General features: G+C 42.5%; 1 protein-coding gene across 1 annotated transcript in view; it reads left to right on the forward strand.

Moving 5' to 3' along the window:
- Positions 1–22,785, forward strand: part of LOC141765925 (N-acetyl-beta-glucosaminyl-glycoprotein 4-beta-N-acetylgalactosaminyltransferase 1-like) — a 163,703-nt gene that overhangs the window by 113,925 nt on the left and 26,993 nt on the right. The window contains exons 7-8 of the mRNA XM_074632235.1: positions 2,255–2,322; positions 20,729–20,807. Coding sequence (XP_074488336.1) covers positions 2,255–2,322; positions 20,729–20,807 — 147 coding nt within the window. The remainder of the gene's footprint in view (positions 1–2,254; positions 2,323–20,728; positions 20,808–22,785) is intronic.

The raw sequence follows: 22,785 nt of genomic DNA on the forward strand, positions 1-22,785 counted from the left end.
TTTTAAATCTACATACGACAACTACGTGGGTGGAAATATGTAATGCTGGGGCTGTCCCAAGTACCATTTTTGGGCTCCGGAGCTTCGTAGTAATCAACAGCAAATATTCAAAGCTTCGACCGGGTTTTGGGAGGCTCAACCTGCAGCGCTCTCTCAGCCTAGATTACCGTCACTGCTCCGTCTGGGCTCAGCGTCTCCTCTCCTCATCCTTCTGTGTGTGCAAGTGTAGACGTATCTCTTTGAAATCACATTTGCGGGCCCTCTCCCCCCTTAAATGGCGGCGTTTTGAGGCTGATGTGTCCGCGCATTATGCAACGCCTCTCCTGCAGTGCCTGGCTGCATCCTGTGCGCATAAAGCCTTCCTCACAGCCCTTTCAGACATATATAGCTATCGGATCTCAGCATGGACACTGGAGACACATATTAATACCAGTTGTAAATGTAATCAGGTTAAATCATATCTAGATACAATCTGGATACAAGACGGATTTTAATATAAGGTGTAAAGGGGGTCACAGGTGGTGGGGAGTACTTCTGCATGTGTGAAAAAGTTGTAGGCCTATAAAGTATTTTGTGGCTCCAGATGGAGCAGCGCAAAGTCTGATATATTGCCTCAAGTGATTTTGGGGCTTAAGACTAGTTTGAAAATGAAACAAATCTGGGTGGATATTAGAAAGAAGTGAGCTTACCAGATCTCATTTGTGCTTGAGGCTAGAGTCTACATTACTAACAACACGGCTGAATATCCTATATCAAATGTATGCAATGTTACAGGTGCACTAATAAATCAGTGGAGTGCTCTTTTAACACGGTCTGATGTCAAATGGTCCACAAACCATCTGGTGCACACCGTTGTCCACGAACCATTTACTATGAAATATAACAACCGGCATCGGCATATAACAATCAGCATCACATCATTCATGAGTAAACATCCACTTCAATGTCCAACATCTGTCAACTTCACATAACCATCATTGAAAAATCAACACAAAGTAATTTGCTGCCATTATTTGAATGTCAATACACATTTAAATATGTATTGGTTGGAAAGGAAAGTTTCCATCTCAAGTGTAAACTTAGTAAATGAAGTTTAGCTGAGTGGGCTTTAATCTACTACTTTACTCCCTTTTTCATTAAAATCATCTCTCCCAGTGATTTAACTTCTACCGTTTCTTCCTGTGCCGGAGGAGGAATATGTGAGGAAACTGTTGGTGTGGAAATGTACTACGGCAGCAGCATGCTGTGGGCTTTGGAGTGAAGGCACAGTGGCGCACATTGTGTCCTCGTCCTCTTCAGCCAACTGCTTCACAGAGCCTCTCAGAGGCTTCAGCACAGCCAGGGGCCTGCTTGGTTTTGGACAGACATTACTGCCTGTTTTTTGAGGTTTTCTTCCCATAGTGGCTCTCTTCTCATGCCAGCAAACACGTTCAGAGGTGCCATTGTGTAATTGCCATTTCATATGTGTGTGTGTTATTATCTCGTAGGTGTGCGTTACTGTGTGTGCTGCTCGCTGTGAAAACATTGCGGTACCCAGAGTGAGGATCAGCAGCTATTTACAAGCTGAAAGGCTCTTGTGATGTGTTAACACCACGCGCTGCAGTGTTTTCTGACCAGTTTCGAACCCTGAAGTGTGGCCAGCACAAACAATTAAAGGCATGCTCACTGTGATCTTTGCCTTATTCTTTCATTATGGATCAGCAGCAGCAGGGGCCCTAATTACTCGCGTTGGCTTGCTGAGGAAATGAATGGGCACTGATTCAACCGCGGGGCCGAAAACGAGAGCCCCAAGAGTCCCGATGAGCTGGCTTCTTAGACTCAATATTGGCAGGGAATGGCTCTTTCTGATTTTCTGTCTTGTTTATAGCCATTCGCTCTCATCTGTTTGCTCACTTTGCCCATCATCTCCAGCCTCCTGATTGACTCTCCCGGTTGCTTCGGGGCTATTATCTTGTTTTTCCAATTACTCTTCATTTTCCTGTGCTATGATAACCAAGGAAACAATCATTCAAAATGAGTTGACAGGGTCCACTTTTTGTAATTGGACAGCGCCCTTCCAAAATAGTGATTATCATCGCCTAAAAATCATAAAGTTGATGTTTTTTTTCTCTCTTTCTAAGATGGATTTTTCAGTATGAGTACTCTTCAGTTGCAAACCGTGCTTCAACATTTCTTATGCTGCTGCTCTCACACTGGTGCGCTCTCTTTCTCTCACACTCGCTCTGATCTGTGTCTCCTGTCTTGTGTGTTGCAGCTGGGTACAGAGTGGACCGCTCCAGGCGAGTTCAGCAAGTTCAGGTCCCAGTCCTCCAAGTCTGTGCAGTAAGTACCTGTGACAACCGCACACATATTTCTCAACGGCTCAGTTAATTCACTCTCCAGCCAGTGCGGATGACCGAAAGAAAGCCCTGCTAACATCTAACAATAAGCTTGACAAATAGGGAGCTTCTCTTAGGACCGGTTTTGTGGCTGTTACCGGTAAAGTGTCTCTCTAACTGTTAAGTAGCAGTTTGTACCGATCATGCTCTGTGTAGAGTCAATTCATGGCGGTGTGCAGCCTCTCTTATAACATAATTGCTTCAGAGGGCTTTTACTGCTCACATAGAGGAGGAAATCGATGGCTCAAGTGTTCGCTGGACACTGGAAAGCAGGTGGTGTGTCTCTTCTGTGTGCACACGTGTAGTTTCATGTGTGCATGTATTAACATATCTAGAGTGCTCTCATCAGGTGTCAGAGTGTGGAGGATCATAACAGTTCAACGGCCTCTAAATGTAAGATGAGAATGTATTAGCCTATCAGCTTCTCTTAGATTCAACGCACCTCTCTCTCCCTAATTTGCCACGAGCTGCTCGCATAAAAGCGCGCTTTAATGTTAGCACTGATCTGCAGTCACTTCGCTTCTAGAGTCATTGTTAAGTTGATACGATTATGCAACAAGAGAAGAGATCCTAAGAATGGTGCTCCTATTCCTTTGGGTTCCCACATTTGCCTGATTGGATGAAGATGTAGAGTGCTGGTTTAAATTATTCACACACACACACACACACACACACACACTGGCAATGGTGTTTTTAGTGAAGGTTTAGAATATTTTAGCGCTTCTAAACGGTACAAGTTGGATGAAGAACGCACAGAATAAAGAGAAAGAAAAACTGTGTTTTGTTAATGTTTAATGAGTATTTACTGCTCAGCTATGGCTCTTTCAAAAGCTGAAAGCTGTGGGTGATGAATGCATTGTCAGTTTCCGTCTGAAACATTCTTATCATGGTTGACTGAAAAGTACAACTAGGTCAAAAGAACCTTTTGGTGCTTGGTGATGTGGTTTAAATCATTATACTTATATTAAAGGGAAATTTCACCACATTTTATGTTGATGTCCAATCAGTGTTGATGGTAAATGTAGTCTATTGAAGATATAAGTTCTTCAGCGTGTGCTATATAGTGGCCCAGAAAGCAGAGTTCTCCTGCTCGCAAAGCCATGCGGGCAGTGCCTACATGTAGCAGGATCAAGGGAAGTGAAGTGAGAGGGCCAAATTGGATGAAATTAAAATGCAGCTGGTCTAACTAATGGTTAAAACTTTATACCAGCACAAAAATGACAATTACCAACATAAACCACCATGTTCTGAACAGACACATTACAAACTACCCCCAACAAAAAAGTTACCATTTGCATTTTGGAACATAAAACCGCAAACTTAACACAATTCTCAGTCCAGCGTTGTAGGATGGGAAAAGTGGGTCGCCGCTACACACGTTGGCTAGAGCGGTGCTGTGCATCCAGCAACAAGCGCATCCAGTGAGTGTGCTTTCAGCTCAACTGATCGGCGCTCGAAGCGCGTCGAAAAAGGTTAAATCTTGTATCTGTGGACTCCATTCTTTTTCTACACAGTGCAGCCAAACACTAGGCTAAAGCCTACACTAGGTGGGTGGTGTGGATGGGGTCTCATAACAGGTCGGATGGGTGTGAGTGTTTAAAAAAGCCTGACCCGCGCATCACTATGGCACACTCTGCTCCGCCGGTTGCAAAATGTGGATAGATATATTATTCAGTGCCAGTTTAGTGGGCGTCAACCTCACGTTTATGTGTGTATTGTCGGAAAAATTGAATTGAGGCGTAAATAAATGCTTTAGTTCAGGTTGCGGTTATGCCCTTGAGACAGCTGAGAAGGAGCCGTGCAGACAGCTGATTTCAATGAGAGCGTATCTGCCCCCCCACGTCAGACACCCATGACCAGGATGCATTGTGCCGAGATCCGACCACCAGCCACATCCTCCTGCATGGCTAATGCAGCTGCAGCCTCAACCTCTCTCCGCTGCATTTCTTCGGCTCCAATAAATAGGCTGAATATTCGAGTCAGCCAAAACACAGTAAAATGTATCCTCATCCAAAACGTCCTCTGCACTCATACTACTTACATAATATTTTCGGGTGCCAGTTTCACTTTCGGAAACATAGCTAGTTGCAATACAAGCAAGATAACAAGGAAGTTCTGTTTTGTTTTGTTTTTTTACTTTATTTAAATATGGATCTGACTACAGGTTTAGGACGTTTTATTTTTTGAGTGGCATCTAGACCACGCCGGCCCCCAGATGGCAAAACTGAGAATTCCAAGCTGAAACCACCTGTAATTCATCCTTGTATCCAACTACATCACTGTAACGTCAAATGACGGCGCTGGATGCAGGAAGAACAGCAGCAGCTTTCTGGGTCAATATAGCAGCACTGAGGGATTTATTGCTCCAATCAATTTTCAATTAAATTAATTCACCATCAACGCTGATTGGACATCCACATAAATGGTGGCGAATTTTAATACGGATTAAAATATAATTTTGATATGTATCTCAACACAGCAAATTAATACAAAATCACATGCAGGCAATGAACCGTCCACTGTCACGCGTTATATGACACCAAACTGGTCCATGTGCAAAACAAAAGCCTCAAAAATGGATTTAGTTCTTCATAATCATTAATTTATAGAACAATAACATAATGTGATCACAGCATCATGACACAATTCTGCTTAAAGTCGATGAGTGATACTATTGAGCCCAATCAGAAAGCCATCTCACATCGGCAGGGCAAAAGTAAAAACCCCCAAGTGGGACTAGAGTGCACTCACATGAAAACATACAGATTTCTGAAATATACATTCAAATGCTTGACGTGTTCTGGGAATAGTGATAAAATGTACTACTTTAATTGCTCATGAATCAGGTTGCAGTGCAGTGGTGACAGCAGCACTAGCAGGTAGCAGCAGTATTAATGGATGTGTGGAGCAGACTTGTAAATGAACCTCTCTCTTTGATGGCGGTGTGTAGGTGTGCAGTTGGCGCTCTGGAAAATCAGCTGATGATCTGAGTGGCGCTAATGACTTCGTGGTCCTGACTGAATGAATAATATATGACCTAAATTTGTGGAATAGCAGAGTGATTTAAGTACCAACTTACCAACAAGTACTGCATCAAATTAAATCCTAATATCAGAACATGTTCCTTGTGGAGTTTTAGGGCTATATTTTTAAATGGAAACGGTATTATAATCCCGCCCACTGATACGCATTCATGTGCAAGACTCATGTGATGCATGTAGTCATGTTACGTCAATGTAGCGGTGCCCAACATCATGCAAGAAAGACCACAAATCCAATCTATGAAAAGCAAATGATATGGAGGACATTCAGTGGATGTCTCTCACGGCACACTATATATTCTTTGCTTTGATTACTGTGTTAATTTGACATTGCTGTTAATTCAGTCTGATTCACCGCATCGCTCCGATGTCTCATCATGTGTCAAGGTCTTATCACAGCTGTTTATGTATCATTCTGACAGGGATTATTAAGATGCATAAAGCCACAAGAACATCTTCAATGCTCTTTAAAAACCTTACATATATTGAACACTCTGCCTCTTGTATAACGGTACACAATGGCACACACACACATAATTAATGAAAATCCATCAATGCCATAAGGGACTGAACGCAGACCGGGACCTGTTGGCGAGTATTTGTGTTTGTCTGTGCGTAGGATTAATTGGGCCTGGTTAGCACAGAAGGCACACCAGACTACAAGGGAGCACAGAGAGATGACAAAAGATTTAGTAGAAGAAGAAGAGAGAGGAGGAGGAAGAGGAGGAGGAGGAGGAGGCAGCTGAAAGTTTTTCTATTTTCTCCTCCTGTCTGACAAGCGTCTCGCGTTCTCCGACAATAACAAGAGCAGAGCAACCAAGCGTGGCGGCAGAATATAGCAGGAACATTAAAAAGGTTGTTCAGCTGAGGAATTTGTGGAGGAAAGTAACTAAGAACATTCACTCAAGTATTGTACTTAAGTGCAATTTTGAGGTTCTTGTACTTTACTTCATTATTTCCACGACTTTATACCTCTACTCCACTACACTACAGAGCCCTGTGTTGTACTTTTTACTCCACCACATTTATTTGATAACTTAAGCCAGTAATTACTTTGCAAATTCAGATTAATAACACAAAGAATAATCAGCAAATAAATGATGATGATGAAGACGAGACTTTATTGATCCCCCTGGGGGAAATTCACAAGCTACCCGGCAGCACATAATGTAATTAAAATTAGTCCCACCACCTTTACCAGCTGCAACATTAAAGTGGTGTACACATTAATGCATTTATAATCATAATCCAATAAAATAATATTCTTTTAAGGTGCTAAATTTGAAATTCAGAGCATATAGTATCTATTGCCTCCACGCGGCTCTCAACATGGCGATGACTGAGCCGACGGCTCGCAGCTAACAACTGCAAAAGTGCTGAAGGTGTTAACAGTGTTTACCTGAGGGGGAACCAGAGGGCGCTATGCTTCTGTGACGCCGACGCCGCTGATCAGGACGACATTATCAGCTGTAACCGCCGTATGAGAGCAGTGCAGAGTGGCGGTCGTGAGATAGCCAGTGGGATATGCTCACATGCACGAACATGCACTAAAAGGCTGGCACAACGATGTAAACAAAGCACAGAGAAGCTCAGAATACAACACACACACAGAGGGAGAGCGACTTCATTCTCTGCTCAGGTAGACATTACTCCTCTATATCTCTACATAGCAAATAGTTGTTTGCTGCTATATTAATCAGAATCAGAAATACTTTATTGATTCCTGTGGGGATATTGGGAATGCTCTGGATATCGTATAGAGCACCTTTAAAGCTAGGGTTGGTCATCTTCTTCAAAAACATTTTTTTGTTATACTTCTACTTCTCATTACATCCCAACTGCAATCAATAAATCAAATGCTCTGACAAATATAGAGAAGAAAAAAAACTGAAATCTGTAGACTGTAATAAGATGAAATAATTAGACGGGCTACCTGCCTGTCTACCTGTGCGCACTCTGCCCGTGCACTCATTGCGCGACACTGGAGTTTTCCACAAGCTGCTAGCTTGACAGCTGTGAGTACTAACAATAGGCATGCTTCTTTTTTACATTCATTATGATATGTTTATGTTCATAATGATAATTTTGGGGGAGTGGCTTTGGAGGGAGGCCTGAAGCGACGGACTGTCGCCGACTTTCTCGCTAGATTTAGGGACATTTGGAGCTAGTGCTACTAGCTACTTTCATTGGAAAAGAGTTGGCAACACTGGCCTGGGTTTTTTGGTTGGATCATTTAAAAAAAATCTAGCGTACTCTTGCTAATTTCTCAAGATTACCATCCCTAGCTTTAATTTTGATGCTACTGTTGTACTCATGTAAAATTTTGAATGCAGGACTTTAACTTGTACTACTGTACTTCTACACTGGTATTGCTACTTTCACTGAAGTAAAAAGGTTGAATACGTCCTCCACCACTGCGAATTTGGGTTTGACATTGTATATTTTGTGACCTGCTACTGTGTGTTTGTATGAATGGGTGTGTGTGTGTGGCTTTATGTATGTGTTTTGCGTCTGTATAAAAACGGCAGGATAGTTCCCTACAGTTTGGGCATGCTGTCAGTAATAAAATTGCCCTCTATAGGAGAGCTGTTTTAGAGAACATGCCTCCGCTGTGTGCTCTCTACCCCACTGAGAACTGATACAACAGTGATATTTATCACCCCACACACACATACCCACACACCAATTGTTGCTCGCTACCTTCTCTCAAAATCTTTTTAATATTTTCTACCCTGATGTGTAAAATGATTCATGATTCCGCTGTCAGGTCTTGAAATATCGTGTACCAGAGATGAAACGGTTGGAAGGATTGTGGGATTTTACGGCTGGAAGGAGGTAATGACCGAAGTCAAATCCGTTTTTATTTCATGAAATTCTAGCTTAAGATAATTAGACAAAATCTAGTTTGATGTTTCTGTGTGGGCGTGCATGAGAGAACATGTTCACATTTTACTACATGCAAGCAAATACATGCCTCTGTGCATTAATGTGCATGTGTTTGTTGAATACCGTGACATTTGAAATTCCTCCCCTATGGAAACATCCCGTAGCGAAGGCAGTTTATTTGTCATCATCCACATGTTCCCTCTGCCGCACTGCGCGACATCCATCTCTCACACACCATTACACTCGACCTGTTTATAGCAAAGCTGATATGCTCCTGAGCGTGGCAAATCGTGTGTGCGGCGGGATTAATCGCCGTGCATTCATAAAAAGGTATTCTTCAAATTAGATGGGATTGAATTGAAATGAGCAAATTAGCAGTGCAGAATAGATCAAGATATAATTTTCTAAAAAAAAAAAACGTATGTGAAAAGCAATAATAATCAGTCATTAGAAAGATCTTTTCACCTGGTAATTTAAAAAATTTGTAAACCTGATAGAATAAAGAAATAATTGAACCAAACAAACGTGGCGTTTCTAGAATATTACACTCAATTGTGTAGATGGAAAGCCACTGTGAAAATTATTAGTCATTACATACAAGGCTAGAGCTAACCCTTGGCAGCGTGATATTGTGCAATTTGTTATTGAAGAATAAGTTCAGGGCCATTTGAGTCTATTTACGGACTCCGTTTTGCCACAAAGCTGCAATTTAAAACAGCTTTCACAGTTTATGTGATACTGTTCCTAGTTATTATCATATTGAGCCCATGAAAAGGAGGAAAAGGGACAGAGGTGACGTAAAAATGGAGCATAAAATAATGGAGTTGAATGTTGCCGAGCAGAACAGAGAGAGAGAGCAGAATGAAACACAACAGACACTCCCACTTTAACTGCTGTTTTTTTATTTTCTGTCTTTTTCTCGCACTTTGGACTGTGGTTACTTATACGTCTCGGTTCATTGGAGCTGTTCAGCCGACTGTCGTAGAGCTGAGTGAACAGTGACTAATGGCTGCTGCAGGGTTGAATCATATTGTCAAGGAATGAAACATATTGTTGCTGAAGGGGTGCACTTGAAACACTTCACTCGCCTGTTGGAGGTCTCCACACGGTGCAATCAAACGCTACTGAGGCCAGCAAACATACGTGCACACACACACACACACACACACACACACACTCATACCAAATATATATATGAAATCACCCTCCAGTTGGTGGTCCCTCTGTGGATACTCTGCGTCATGGATGACTGCAACTAGAGCTTTCAGGTGCGCTGCCCTTATCTAAACTATACCACATTTTACCCATCAGCCCCTCATTCTCTCTCTCTCACACTTTTTATGGCCTTCTCCCTCTGTTGCCATAATGGCGTTTACATTTGGGGAGCTGTAAAAGAGGAACAGGTAGGAGAGGGTAAGGGCTTTCAGTCGTGTGCGCATATGCTGTAGCGCAAACAGCACGCAGCGGAGATGCATGCTGTTCAAAAAGTGACAGGAAAGATGCTCCACCAGTGGGGTGTGGCCTTCCTGCTGCCGTGGAGTGTGAAAGTTTGTCCTATGGTGGCAATTTAAATAGAAGGGATGGACGGGGGAAGTAGAGCCAGTACACCTGTTTGGGAGATCTGGTCGCCATCCACACCACCTGGCTATGGCCACCTGGAGGTAATGACTCGCACTATTTAGTTTGTGTGTGTGTGTGTGTGGGTGTATCAGGAAGTTGTGCCTCGTTCTAATTTTGAAGTTTGCTGAATATAACTTGAGGATGAAGAGCATCTGTCCCTCTCGCTATCTCAATCCATCTCCCTCCAACTTTCTCTCGGCTTCTGACTTTCTATTTTCTAAATACAAAACATTTGACGGTTCCAGCTTCTTAAACGTGAGGATTGTTAATATTTCCTGTTAATGGACATATTTTATGAATGAATTGATAATGAAAATAATTGTTAGTTGGACGACATTCTGTACTTTCAAAATAAAGCCTTAAACTAGAAAGGGGGGGGGGGTATGCAGGGTCCCCGCAGATCCTTAAAAAGCCTTGAAAGGTATTGAATTGAATTGACTTCATTTATCTAATAATAAGGCCTTAATTGTTATTAAAATGGCTTAAATCAGTCTTTCAAATGTCTTAAAAATGCAAAGACATGGGAAGTAGGATTTTTTTAATCTTTTTTTTTCTGATATTGCATTGTAAAATCTAAAAAAAATATCAGTAACATCTATTTTTTTCCAATAATTTACCAAATGCCTCTTGCATTAATATCACACGGATCCAGATAGTGGAACTAACAACACTCATGTTTTGTTTCTGACTGGGATGCTCAGAGCAAACATTGCTAGCACGGCAGTCTGCCGGGCCTAAGTTGACTTTTTTTAAATGTATTTTTTATATATTTTTTAAGTTTAATGCCACTCAGAATCCGTGGCATCAAACAAAGTCTTAAATATAACTTGCAAATGGCGAATGGCCCCTACCCCACTTCCTATCCTTCTTCAGGCGCCCTTGCTGGGACCACACCCATCTTCAAACTTGGCCTTCATTTTGATCTCAACTACACACCTGTGCAGTTTCGTGACTGCATCTTATACGGTTGTGACGATATCATGATGACGAAATCTGCCACAGACAGACAGACATCTAATCACCTGGCAAAGTACCTAAAACCTCTTCATGACCACATTTTGCCCTGATGACACTCACAAGGTGAGAACGATACCAGCATCGCTGTCACGGCAGGTAAACACTCAAACTAGACTGAATCAAAGTAAGAAATACCAAAATGCTACTTTTTTTTGATGGCACCTACAACCTGACTTTTAAAATAATACCTGTGTCAAGTTGAAAGTGTCTCTGTGTCTGTCTAACTCTTTGTCTCCGCCTCTGCTCGTACCTGTGAAGTGATAGTTTGGCAGTGCCTGATAGCTGCTGTCACAACAGCTTGATGAGTGACAGTGAAGTAGTCCGATGAGGAACCCAGATAACCCTGTCAACACTACCTCCGCTCTCTGACACAGCTACGGGAGCCTCGGGGCTCTATAGACAACACCGGGGAGATTGACATTTGCTAAAATTCTATAAACTGAACTGTGCTGAGCACACTGCATACTGAGCTAAATCTGACGCCGTGCCGCTTGACGTCAAGTACCTCAGAATCTTTTGAGCGGCTCAGACTGGGATGTGATTGACAGAAAGTTGAAGATTAGAAGGAATATTGTTTGAAAGATATCGGAGATTAATGAGCGCTGGCTGAATCTCGTCAGCACGGCGAAGAATAAGGTCAGAGTTCAAAAAATGCCATAAGGCAAAAAAAAACGAAAGTCAATTAACCGATTTCTGTGTGTTTGCATTCGCCTGCATGTGCTTCTGTAGATGAGCTTCCAAACATGAGAGCAACATAGTCTGTCAAGATTTTCACCTTCAGGTGTAATGATTGAAATTAAAAAAGGCTGTTGCTGACATTTGACAGCGGCGTGGCGAGGAGGGAAGGCAGGAGAGGACTCCGAGGTTATCTGGGCTGCCACAGCTGGCATTTTGAAGGAGCAGCTTTCACTTCACAAACTGCTGGAAATGACATTTACGCCCAATCCTCCTCAGACACGTGGGCGTTGATGTGTGTTTTCTGTTTGTGTGTGCCTTCTTACTGTCTTTAGGCCTTTCTTTCTTCTCATCTTTCTTTCCCTTTCGTTCTTATGCTTTTAACTTACTGCAAACGCTCCCATTTGTTTTCTATCCGCATGACTTAACAAAAACCTCCAAAAGGCCGATAATAGTTGGAAGGCGAAAGTTAACTGTGCCTTTTCGCAACAACAATGAGGGAAACCTGGTGGAGAATGACCAGTTATTTCACTATGAGATCTCTCAGTATCTATAATTGAATCACTTAAGCACTGCTGGCTATTAGCTGGCGTGGAGACTCAAGCATTTAAAGAGAGGAAAGTATAGTACTGGTGCTCATCGTAGGAATACTGATTGAGCGTGGAGACGAGCTGAACGTTGCACCTGCTCATATATATGTATATATTCACTTGAATGTCGGCATGTTTCTGTCTTTGTGCACACACATCCCTGATTGTGTTTGAGCGTGAATACCAACCTTAATGCCAACATCTCTCCGCTCAAGGTAATTGGTTGATACACTTTTGCGGTTGAATTAGAATGAAGCTGTTTGCCAGCGAGCTGCAATGACTTCTCTGTCCCACTTTCTTCCCTCAGGCCTTCACGCCGCCATCTGTTTTCTATGAGCGATGGGATCCCGCTGAGGCACAAATCTATGTTTGAGTGTGTGCGATTCTCTGTGTGTTCATGTGTGTTCGTGGCTTATGTTTAATCAGAATGTCTTTGGGGTGTTGATGCACATCTCTCGAGCTGTGAAAGACTGCGGCAGCGGACATCTGATTGGCAGTAATGCACGAGTACCACCAAACGGTAGCACAGGGCTGCTTCTGGCCTAACGTGATTAGAGACAGTAATGATGACGGAGGGTCAGCTCAGCCTGAGGAAACACAGGAATTAGATTCTGAGCAGCTATGGAACGGATATGTAAGCTGTTTGGAAAGTGACTTAGTGAATATCAAGGATGTATCGGGATGTCATAAAGAAGAGATCAATGGTTAGGAAGACATGCAGACACGTCTTGGACACATCCGGCAATTTCTGTAACTTTCTGAATCAAACATTCACTCCCAGTTTATGATTGGCCAGGTGTGCGTAGGTGAAGAAGTAAGCAGGGTTTGAACTTCACTCTCAAGCTCTCATTTTTCATCGCACAGCTATTTCTGTCACTGTCAGCGTGTGCAACTGAGTGCAACTCAATGAATGCCTCCCAGCAAAGACTGTCCAAACGTGTAGCGCCGTTATCCCCATATTTAAACGATTATTTCGTCCTTTCACCCTGCCTTCGAGTATGGCGGTTTTAGGCAGCTGTAAACAATGAATATGCTTGGGGCTACAAACACTTATTACTACTGAGGACATAAATCTTTAAAAAAAAGAAAGTTGGTCGCAAACATATCTTTCTTTTTTTAAAGGCCCTGTGATTTCATTAAACAGCTGGAAACTGTGGTTTTGAGCTCAAATAGGAGTAAATGGTGTATTTACACTAGTGAGTATTTATGGCACCACTGTGTACTGTGTGTTGGATTGGCTTGAAATAAACTACAGTTCCCATGTTTATCGTAATGAAGGAACATTCCAACCAGAGCAACACTGTGGCCAGCCCCTTCTCGTCAAATACCGACACTTTTTCACAGCCGTCAGTGTTTGATACCGCCGCACAAGGCACCCTTTAACGCCGGTATGAGACGCAGCAGGTACACCTGTGTCAGATGTGTGCAGAATCATACCTGCTGGTGTATGCAGAGGTCATTCACATTTTACTTCAGAAGTGATATGCATTGCATTTTATTCCATCCCTAGGGAAATTGCTATTCAGCAGATGCCATACATATTTGGAAGAGTGCAAATACAACTGCAAAAAAGAATAAATAAACATAGCAGTAGGTGCAAATTATAACAAAAGTAGATAACAGCAAGGTTCAATTAAAACATATACAATATATGCAATGCCAAAACAGGTTACCAGTTTGGATGATTAGGTAATGTTTCATGTAGATATTAAATATACAAAATATAACTTGAAGGGAGATGTGTCCAGTATTTATTACTCTTATCAACATGGGAGTGGGCAAATATGATTGCTTATGCAAATGTATGTATATATTTATAATTGGAAATCAATTCACAACACAAAACAATCAAAAATATAGTCCAGAAACCCTCACAGGTACTGCATTTAGCATAAAAATAATATTCTCAAATCATAACATGGCAAACTGCAGCCCAACAGGCAACAACAGCTGTCAGTGTGTCAGTGTGCTAACTTGACTATGACTTGCCCCAAACTGCATGTGATTATGATGAAGTGGGCATGTCTGTAAAAGGGAGACTTGTGGGTACCCATAGAACCCATTTTCATTCACATATCTTGAGGTCAGAGGTCAAGGACTCCTTTGAAAATGACCATGCCAGTTTTTCCTCGCCAAACTTTAGCGCAAGTTTGGAGCGTTATTTAGCCTCTTTCGTGACAAGCTACTCTGATATGGTTGGTACCAGTGGATTCATAGTTTTTTTAGTTTCGTCTGTTGCCAGTATCTTCACTCTAGCTTTACAACTGCACCCGCTACGACCTCTGAAAGATCGATTGCGTTAATACGTTAAAGAAATTAGTGGCGTCAAAACAAATTTGCCTTAACTTTGACAGCCCTAATAGATATGTTTGTGGAGTGTCAAATCTTTACACAGAGACACGTTTGAAACGTCGCACGTGAGACGGTACTGGGGGTTTGCTCGCAGAAGCTTGCGTGCAATGCATCGTGGTACATGTAGACACTGCCTGCACAGCTCTCACGGCAGTGCTGCTGAGGAGAACTCAGCTTTCTTAGCCACTATAGCATGCACTGAGGAATGTTTTGCTTCAATGGACTACATTTGCCATCAACACTGACTGGACATCGACATTAAAAGTGCGGAAATTTCCCTTAAAAGTTTCACTTTCACATTACAATTAGCTGTTTGTTCATGTCCGGTGTTCACAACATCAAGTCACATTTTTACTGTACAAACATAGTCATTTTAAGCCCAATTATGTTGTTTTTTCCTAAACTTAACTAAGTGGTATTGTTGCCTAATCCTAAACAAGTGTTTTTGTTTAATTCACAACATTAAGCACGTGTTTACTGCGACCGAAAAGTGATGCCGAGGGGTCTGACAAAGCGTCACTATGTGACAAGTTGGGATGAGAACGTGTTGATGTGGCTCATTGATGTGTTTTTGGACAACATTGGAGCTCTATGGCACAGAAGAGTAGGCTTTATCAGGCTTTGCATATGCAGACAATACTTTAGTACATACTTAATACTAGTTGGATAAATTCATTGTTGGTTTTGGTCTTTTAATGGGATTTGTCGACAGTGTTGCTAGCCTTGTCCCTTAATCCTCCCCACTTGCTAGTGTACTGTGTACCTCTTACATTTCTCCTGTAGATAAATCCTCAGTAGCTTGTGCATGTAGTATTATTTGACCTTGATGTAACATAATAATTGTATTTGCACTTCTCTGTGATGAAGACAGCATATGCTTCTCAGTGTGGCACAAATACACAAACCCCAGGAGAGCAAGGCATTGTGAGATACAACATTTTTTTTATTATTATTATTTCTTCACATATCCACGCATTCAGGCCAGTAGCAGGAGGAGAAGGAGTGTTAATACAAAATGAAAGTGAGAAAGGGGTGAAGTGGAGGCGTAGAGAAGAAAAAAAAGCATTGAAGATAGTAATGCTGTAACGCTTTATTAGATAATTACAAATGGGGGAATTGGACGCGGCAGATAGGGGAGAGGAGAGGCGTTGGGAGAGAAGCAAACGGACAAGATACAGGAGAAGAGCGGTGGAAAGAGACGGGAGGATGAAGGAGAGCAGAGGGGGTACGAAGCGAAGGGAGGGGATGGAAGAAAGAGGATTTATTGAGGCTGCAGGGGAAGAGCAGCGTGATAGCTCTCTGATGGATTAGAGGAATGCATGAGAAATAGAGTGAAGAGGGGAGAAGAGCGCGAGGGGAGAAAAGTGAAGTTTGTGCGTCTCCTTGGGGCAGCTCTAAACACTGGTATCATTAATGTAGTTGAGAGAAGAGCACTCGCCCAGCGCTGTCTTTTATTTAAAGGCCACCTGTGGGTATTGGAGAGGGAGGAATCGTAGGAGAGAGAGAGAGGGACAGGGTGACAGTCAGATAGCATTAATGAGAAATTGAGTTGGAAAAAGAGAGGAGATACTGGAAAAAGTAGAATCAGGAAATTGCTGTAGCTGGCGGACAGATAGACGAGATGTAGGAGAAAGTAAGAGAAAGAGGACTGGTATCTACCAAGGGCACAAAGTATCTCCATTTCCACTTCAGCTCTGCTCACTGCAAACCAGGTTAGTAATACTGAAGGTGTGTGTGTGTGTGTTCAATCTGTGTGTCGGTCTCCAGGATGTTGTGCACCAGGGCTTTTGTATATTTCTTTCAGTACAACAGCTTTCTTTGAAATGCTCGTGAAAAGAGTTTGTCTCTCAGCAGGAACGAAAAGCCCTCTCTATATGTTCCTGCCAAATAAATATTTCATACTTCGGATGATACTCTCTGAATATTGTTTAGCTCCAACAGTCCCCGTCTTGTGTTATCCAGCCCAGTCGAGCTCCTTTGTCTGCCTCGATCCGTTCAGCCCAATGAAGGGAAACTGGAAACAAAGACTCCAATTAGTCAGGCAATTAGACTCTTGTTTTGTGTCCTCTACTCATCCTCTGAGTCACACGCTAATAGCTATTCTTTCCTCTCCCATCTCTCGTTTGCCCTTCACTTGCTCCTTTATGGGGGGTTTTTTTCTCTTCTGGCGTGGCGTATGAAATCAAGTCTCAGTGATATTCACTGTAATGTATTTTTTTTCCCTTCTTTAAGATACAGAAAGCAGTTATAATTCCTTCTCTGTTTCTGCTGTTCATTTGCTATTTATCGCTCCTCCTTTATCTTTCTTTCCGCCCGTCTCTCTGTCTCTTCATCTCTTTCAAGCGGAGCCCGCCTCGTCATCCATCACAGGAAGACTGGTGTGACCATTGCACGCACACACACACACACACAGACACACACAAATAGACTTGTGCAACACCTCTATCCTTTATCTCCAGTCGTTCAGTTTGATATAAAACTTTTGGACAGAGTAGAGGTTTTGAAAACGTATTTCAGTTATTTATTTATTTCACATCTTTCTCATTTGTCTCTTTTTATTTGGACCCTCGTGATTCATCTCCATCTTTCATTTTCCCAAGGAATATCTTTCTTCTTCTTCACAACAAATTGAAAAGAGACACATGACAATAAGAAATCCCGCAAAGCTTAAAAAAGGAAATAATTTTCAGCGGACAACTGCAGACAATGAATCAACAAATATCTCACCTCCACAGAGGAGTTAAATTACAGGAACCAAAAATGAAATATCTACTGAATTGGCATACAAAATAACTTGATATCACAAAGAGAAAATATAAAGGAAGTAGCTAAACAAAAGACAGATACGTGTGTGAATAGGACTTTATGTTCTGCTGTATAAAAGGTATGAACACAGAATGGAGGGGCATTGTCGCTCCGCCGCTAAGCTATGATATGATGCGATATGATCCTTTTGTTTGTCTCCATCTTGCTCCGCTACTGTTTATAGGCCTGCTATCTCCGGTGTGTGTGTGTGTGTGTGTGTGTGTGTGTGTGTGTGTGTGTGTGTGTGTGTGTGTGTGTGTGTGTTTTCTGTGTGAATGGGCGTTTGTCTTATCTGGCATCTCTGACAACAGGTAAATAGGTTTGTATTGCCTCAGCTGCCAATCCATCACTGCTGAAGTTCAGGCTCTTTGAGTGTGCTGTGTGTATTTTTTAGTTTCTGAGAGTGGCAACGGGCTATAAGAAGAAAGATATTATGTTCAGGATGCATTTTCTCTGTGTTTATCTGTTTGATTGTTATTTATTTGTCTGTGGTTGTGTATCAGCCTGACTCTGAAACACTGTGGCGGCAGACTGCGTCCTCTCAGCTCTGACATTAGATTATCCCCCAGATGGAGTCAGATTATGGGCTGAAATAGACAATCTAATGAAGGGTCAGGAAATGTACCAATATCCCTAAAACCCATCTACAGGGACAGGAACTCAATAAACTAAGTCCGCCACTAAATACCAGTTTGAGTTCAGGATGTTAAAAGAGAAAATTTAATTTGCTAGAATTGGGACGATGAGATTCAATTCTCCAACAAATGCCTCTTTTTGCAAACCGGTTGTGTCTGACAATAACATTTCCATGTGATACATTACTGTATATTTCACTATAGATACAATCCTGCCCTCAATTCTCCGCTTGAGATGATTCTGATTACTCAATTTCCCCACACATTCATTACATTCATTAAAGTTTCATATGATCCAATCTAATCTAATGATTCTTTTGACTGCGTTTTGTCTGAGGTGAATGCAAAATAACATATTTTCTTTTTTTTTTAAAGTGTGGCTCAGCTCAAAGTCTGGTACGGCATTATGTTTGAATCATATATGGGAAAGGGCACGCAGGGTGCCAGGAGCTGAAAGCGGCACCTAAGTACGCTGAGTGCCGTTTCAGCAGCTGCACAGAGAGATGTTCCCTATTCATGAGAGAGTGACCTTAGCGCACTGTCAATGCTCTCCTGCACCTGCAATGATTTATCGGTTACAGAACGCTGGGCAGCCGGATGATGCGGCGGCGTTTGTGCACGGAGCAACGCGTGACCGTCCCCCCCATCAGCCTTTGTCCTTCCCTTTCAACTCGGTCAACCACATCAGCAACAGTAACACACACACACTGCCAAATAAGTCTACACTATAACTGTAATTAGCCTTTATCGTGGGAGACCAGGTATTTACTTTATGTCTGTTAGTGCTGAAGCAATCAGTGCGTCATTTATCAAGCCGAAATGCTAAAAACCTCCGCTGGCTCTGACTTTTTCTGCTCGTCTCTTTGGGTTTTGCACAGACTGTATATAAAGATGGACAACGCGTCTCCGCTTCCTCCCACTGTACAAAAGTGAAGCCAAAATATCCCGGATACGGGAGCTGACGTCATTTGGAGCCAGAGTCTGCGCAGTAGTGATCGGGGGGCTGGAGCTGCGGTATCAAGGTCCCGCCCACGCACACCCGCCCGAATCAATCACGACCCGAGCACGGCTGCAAGCTTGTCAGCGAGAGAGACGCACAGCTGCCAATCATGACGTCACACCCCTTTTTATAGCATCAAATAACTAATTAAAATCAAACTTATCAGAAAAATGAACACTTGAACATACATCAGCGTGATAAGAGCTACCTAAAATGACAGAAACCATCTCTGGGAAAAATTTGATATAAGGATTACTTTGACTTTTTAGTTTAGCCCATGTCCCAATTGCTAACGGTAGCGAGGTGGCAGGATTTATGACCTATACTGAAGCTGGCCACCAGGGGGCATTCAAGAGGTTTTTGCTTCACTTTTGGGGAGCTGTCATGCCGTCCATCTTTATATACACAATCTATGGTTTTGCGCTGTTGGTTGGACAAAACGAGCAACTTTAAAATGTCACCTTGTGCCCTGGAAACTTGTTCTGTAGGCATCTCTCACTTTTGCCATTGTACAGACTAAAAGATCAAATTATTTTTTACTTCTAAACATGCACATTACTCTCTAGAACAAAGATAACATCATGCAACAAAGAAGGAGGCAGGAGAGCGAAAGGAGGCCGCCACAGAGAGAGAGAGAGAAAAGGAAACAGAAACAAAGACAGAAAATTAACAGTAAAAAAGAGCATATTTTATTGAACCAGAGCACATGAACATGGAGTAGCCAAATAACTCCAAAGTTCAGAGTAAAGCAAATGTTTCACAAACTACCCGAATGCGGCAAACAGAATCAACATGATCTTGTTTGTAGGAATTAGATTTTCCAAGATGCAGTGCAACTTATCCTTAAAAAAATAGCTTTGTTATGCATTTAAGACACATGCTTTAACAAGCAGTACATGTATACACTGTAGACATGTACTGTATATGCATACATGCAAAAATGGGATGTTATGCACTGCCAAACAGTGTGTGTGTGTGTGTGTGTGTATTGAACTATGTATGTGTGTGTTTTCAGAGCTAATGATGTGTGGAGCAGCGCTCGGGTTTCTCTCATTCAGCAGCAGATGCTGGCCTATTATCCAAGATGTGTTTTTGATAAGAAAATTGTCGCTTGGTGTTTGTGTGTGTGTGTGTGTGTGTGTGTGTGTGTGTGTGTGTGTGTGTGTGTGTGTGTGTGTGTGTTTCATCAGTGCAGGGAAAAACATGCGCAGTAAAACTTCAAATCAGATCTTTACTCAGCCTAAGCAGGAGACCCAGAGAAATACTGGAGCCTGTGTAAAGTGTAAAATGTTGATTTATGTGAAGCATCGATTTTCTTCCTCACTGTCTCAGAGGGAGTGTTTTATTCAGGACCCGAGGCTGATAATATCCCGGCTCACCGCCGTCTCTTTTGCCATCTTGCCTGTGGCGCAGATTTATATTCTAGGCTGATTAACCTGTCTATCCCCAGGTCCAGATGACATATGTTTTTATGACTATTATGTGCCTTTAAAGTCAAACTGTTTACCTTACTTCACTGCAGTCTCATTAAACCCTATTATACCTTTAGTTTTTGGTGACCCAGAGTTGCTCACAGTTGTATTTCTGGTAGACAGTATGTGTTCATGAGCGTGGGTCGCTGAGAAAGATCCTATGGTGGAAGGAGTTGCAGAGGCTTATTATAGAAGATAGATTCTATTTTTTTTTTCTTCGGCGTCAAATGTCTAACAATAGCTCTCTCTTCCCTCAGCCTAATCTCGTCCAGACGATACTACTTTGAGATCCTCCACAAGCAGGATGACAAGGGCTCGGATCACGTGGAGGTTGGGGTAAGTGGACCCGTCCGATCATGTGAACTCACTTCCTCTACTCTGCCTCTCTGTCTACATGTCTTTTCCCTCATAGTCATTTCATTCTAGCTGACTCTTAAAGGGATAGTTTGGGTGTTTTTTGAAGTGGGGTTGTATGAGCTACTTATCCATAGTCAGTGTATTACCTACAGTGCGGTACGCCCCCAACTTGGAGAGGCAGACAGGAGTTACCGCACGGAACCAAAGCAATGTACTGCTGTGGACGGGGCTGGCAGCAAAATGTATTTTAGCCACCTAAAAGAAAGAATCAGTTTAAGTGTACGCTATATTTAGAATATTTTCACCACTTTACCTTGCAGTCAGACAGCCCTTTCCAACGGGGAACTGAAGCTGTTGTATCCATCTATGCTCTAGCCGAAGCCACCAGACTCCATTGAAAAAAACTGTAATTTTACCCCGCAGAACACAAGGGTAGCTGGTACGATGCCTCGATCTGTAAGATCGTTTGTGCTACTGGGCGACTTTGGTGAATCCAAACAAAACTAGTATAACAATAGCACAAACAAACTAACTGATCGAGGCAGCGGTAGACCAGTAACGCCCGTGTTCTGCGAGGCAAACAAATTGTTGTTTTTTTCAAAGGAGTCTGGTTGCTTTGGTGAGAGCATAGATAACGGCTTCAGTTCCAGCTAAAATACGTTTTGCTGTCGGCCCCATCCACATAAGTACATTGCTTTGGTTCTGTGCGGTAACTCCTGTCTGCTTCTCCAAGCTGGGGGCATGCTGACCGTCATCTACTGTAAGTAATATGTTGACTATGGATAAGAACCTCATACAACCCCACTTTAAAACACCCAAACTATCCCTTTAATATATAAAAATGCTTTCACCTGTTTTTGGAAAGCTTAAAACTTTGGCAGGACAACAGAGTCAGAGTGGTGGCGGAGCTGGTGCCGAATGAAAGGAAGCGTTTGAAGTAGAAAGATCTCCCTCTGTTGCTGTACATTACTTTGCATTTTTCCTCCTTTTCCATGATCAAAACTGCATGCAATGAATGCCCTCCTTGTCGTCGCACTGGCTCTCCCTACCAAAGGGTTTTGAGCAACTATTTTCTATTCCCCCATCTGTCATCATTCTCCTCCTCCGTCTTACTCTCCCACTGCGCTTCTCATTGGTTTTTCCTCTCTCTGCATCTTTGTTCTGTACTTCTTGTTCTTCTTCTCTAACTTTCTGTTTTCCCTCCCCATTCGCTCTCGACTCTCCACTGCACCATTTCTCTCTCAGTAGTGGTGTTCTGCACCTCAGGCAAAGCTCAGAGATGAGTGGGGCTTAATTTCGAGATGAAGTTTCAAACGAGAGCCCACACGCCTCGTGTGTGCCTGTACTTTGAGTGGGAGGGCAGATGGGAAAAAAACACTGGTGTGTGTGTGTGTGTGTGTGCAATGAATCTCTTGACATGCCCCGGGTTATCACCATCATGGTGACCATCATCATCAACAGAGCAGCAGCAGGACCGCTGGAGTTGCTCTCTTCTTTCACTAAACTTCAGTGTCATTTCTGCACCCTGAAGGTTAATGATTTTCTACTTTCTTTTCAGTCTATCTTTATCCCCCCCCTGCAAACTCTGTCTTAGTGCCCCTGGCTACTTTCCTCTACCTATAAACCCGTCTATTATTTTTTGTTAGTTTCTTCCTGGGTATTTATATACTCAACAGTCCTGTCATATTTAAGTTTTCTTTTTTCCACCATGTTTCCACAAGCCATGCGTCACTTCACCACTCCTTAACCTTGGCCACAGTTTCCAGCCCTGCTGTGCTCTTTTCTGTGTCTCTCTCGCGTCTCAAACATTCAGTCTGTTCAGTGTTGTTCAGCTCAGAGCGGCCGCTTCTGGATGCCAGTTTTAAGAGAGTTGACAGGGTGATGTGAGGAGGACCATGCTGAACTCTGATAGCTCTGTGGTGCCAAGAAGATCACACGTGAACCCGATGAGATGTAG

Source organism: Sebastes fasciatus, chromosome 4 (assembly GCF_043250625.1).
Source record: "Sebastes fasciatus isolate fSebFas1 chromosome 4, fSebFas1.pri, whole genome shotgun sequence".
Taxonomy (NCBI): domain Eukaryota; kingdom Metazoa; phylum Chordata; class Actinopteri; order Perciformes; family Sebastidae; genus Sebastes; species Sebastes fasciatus.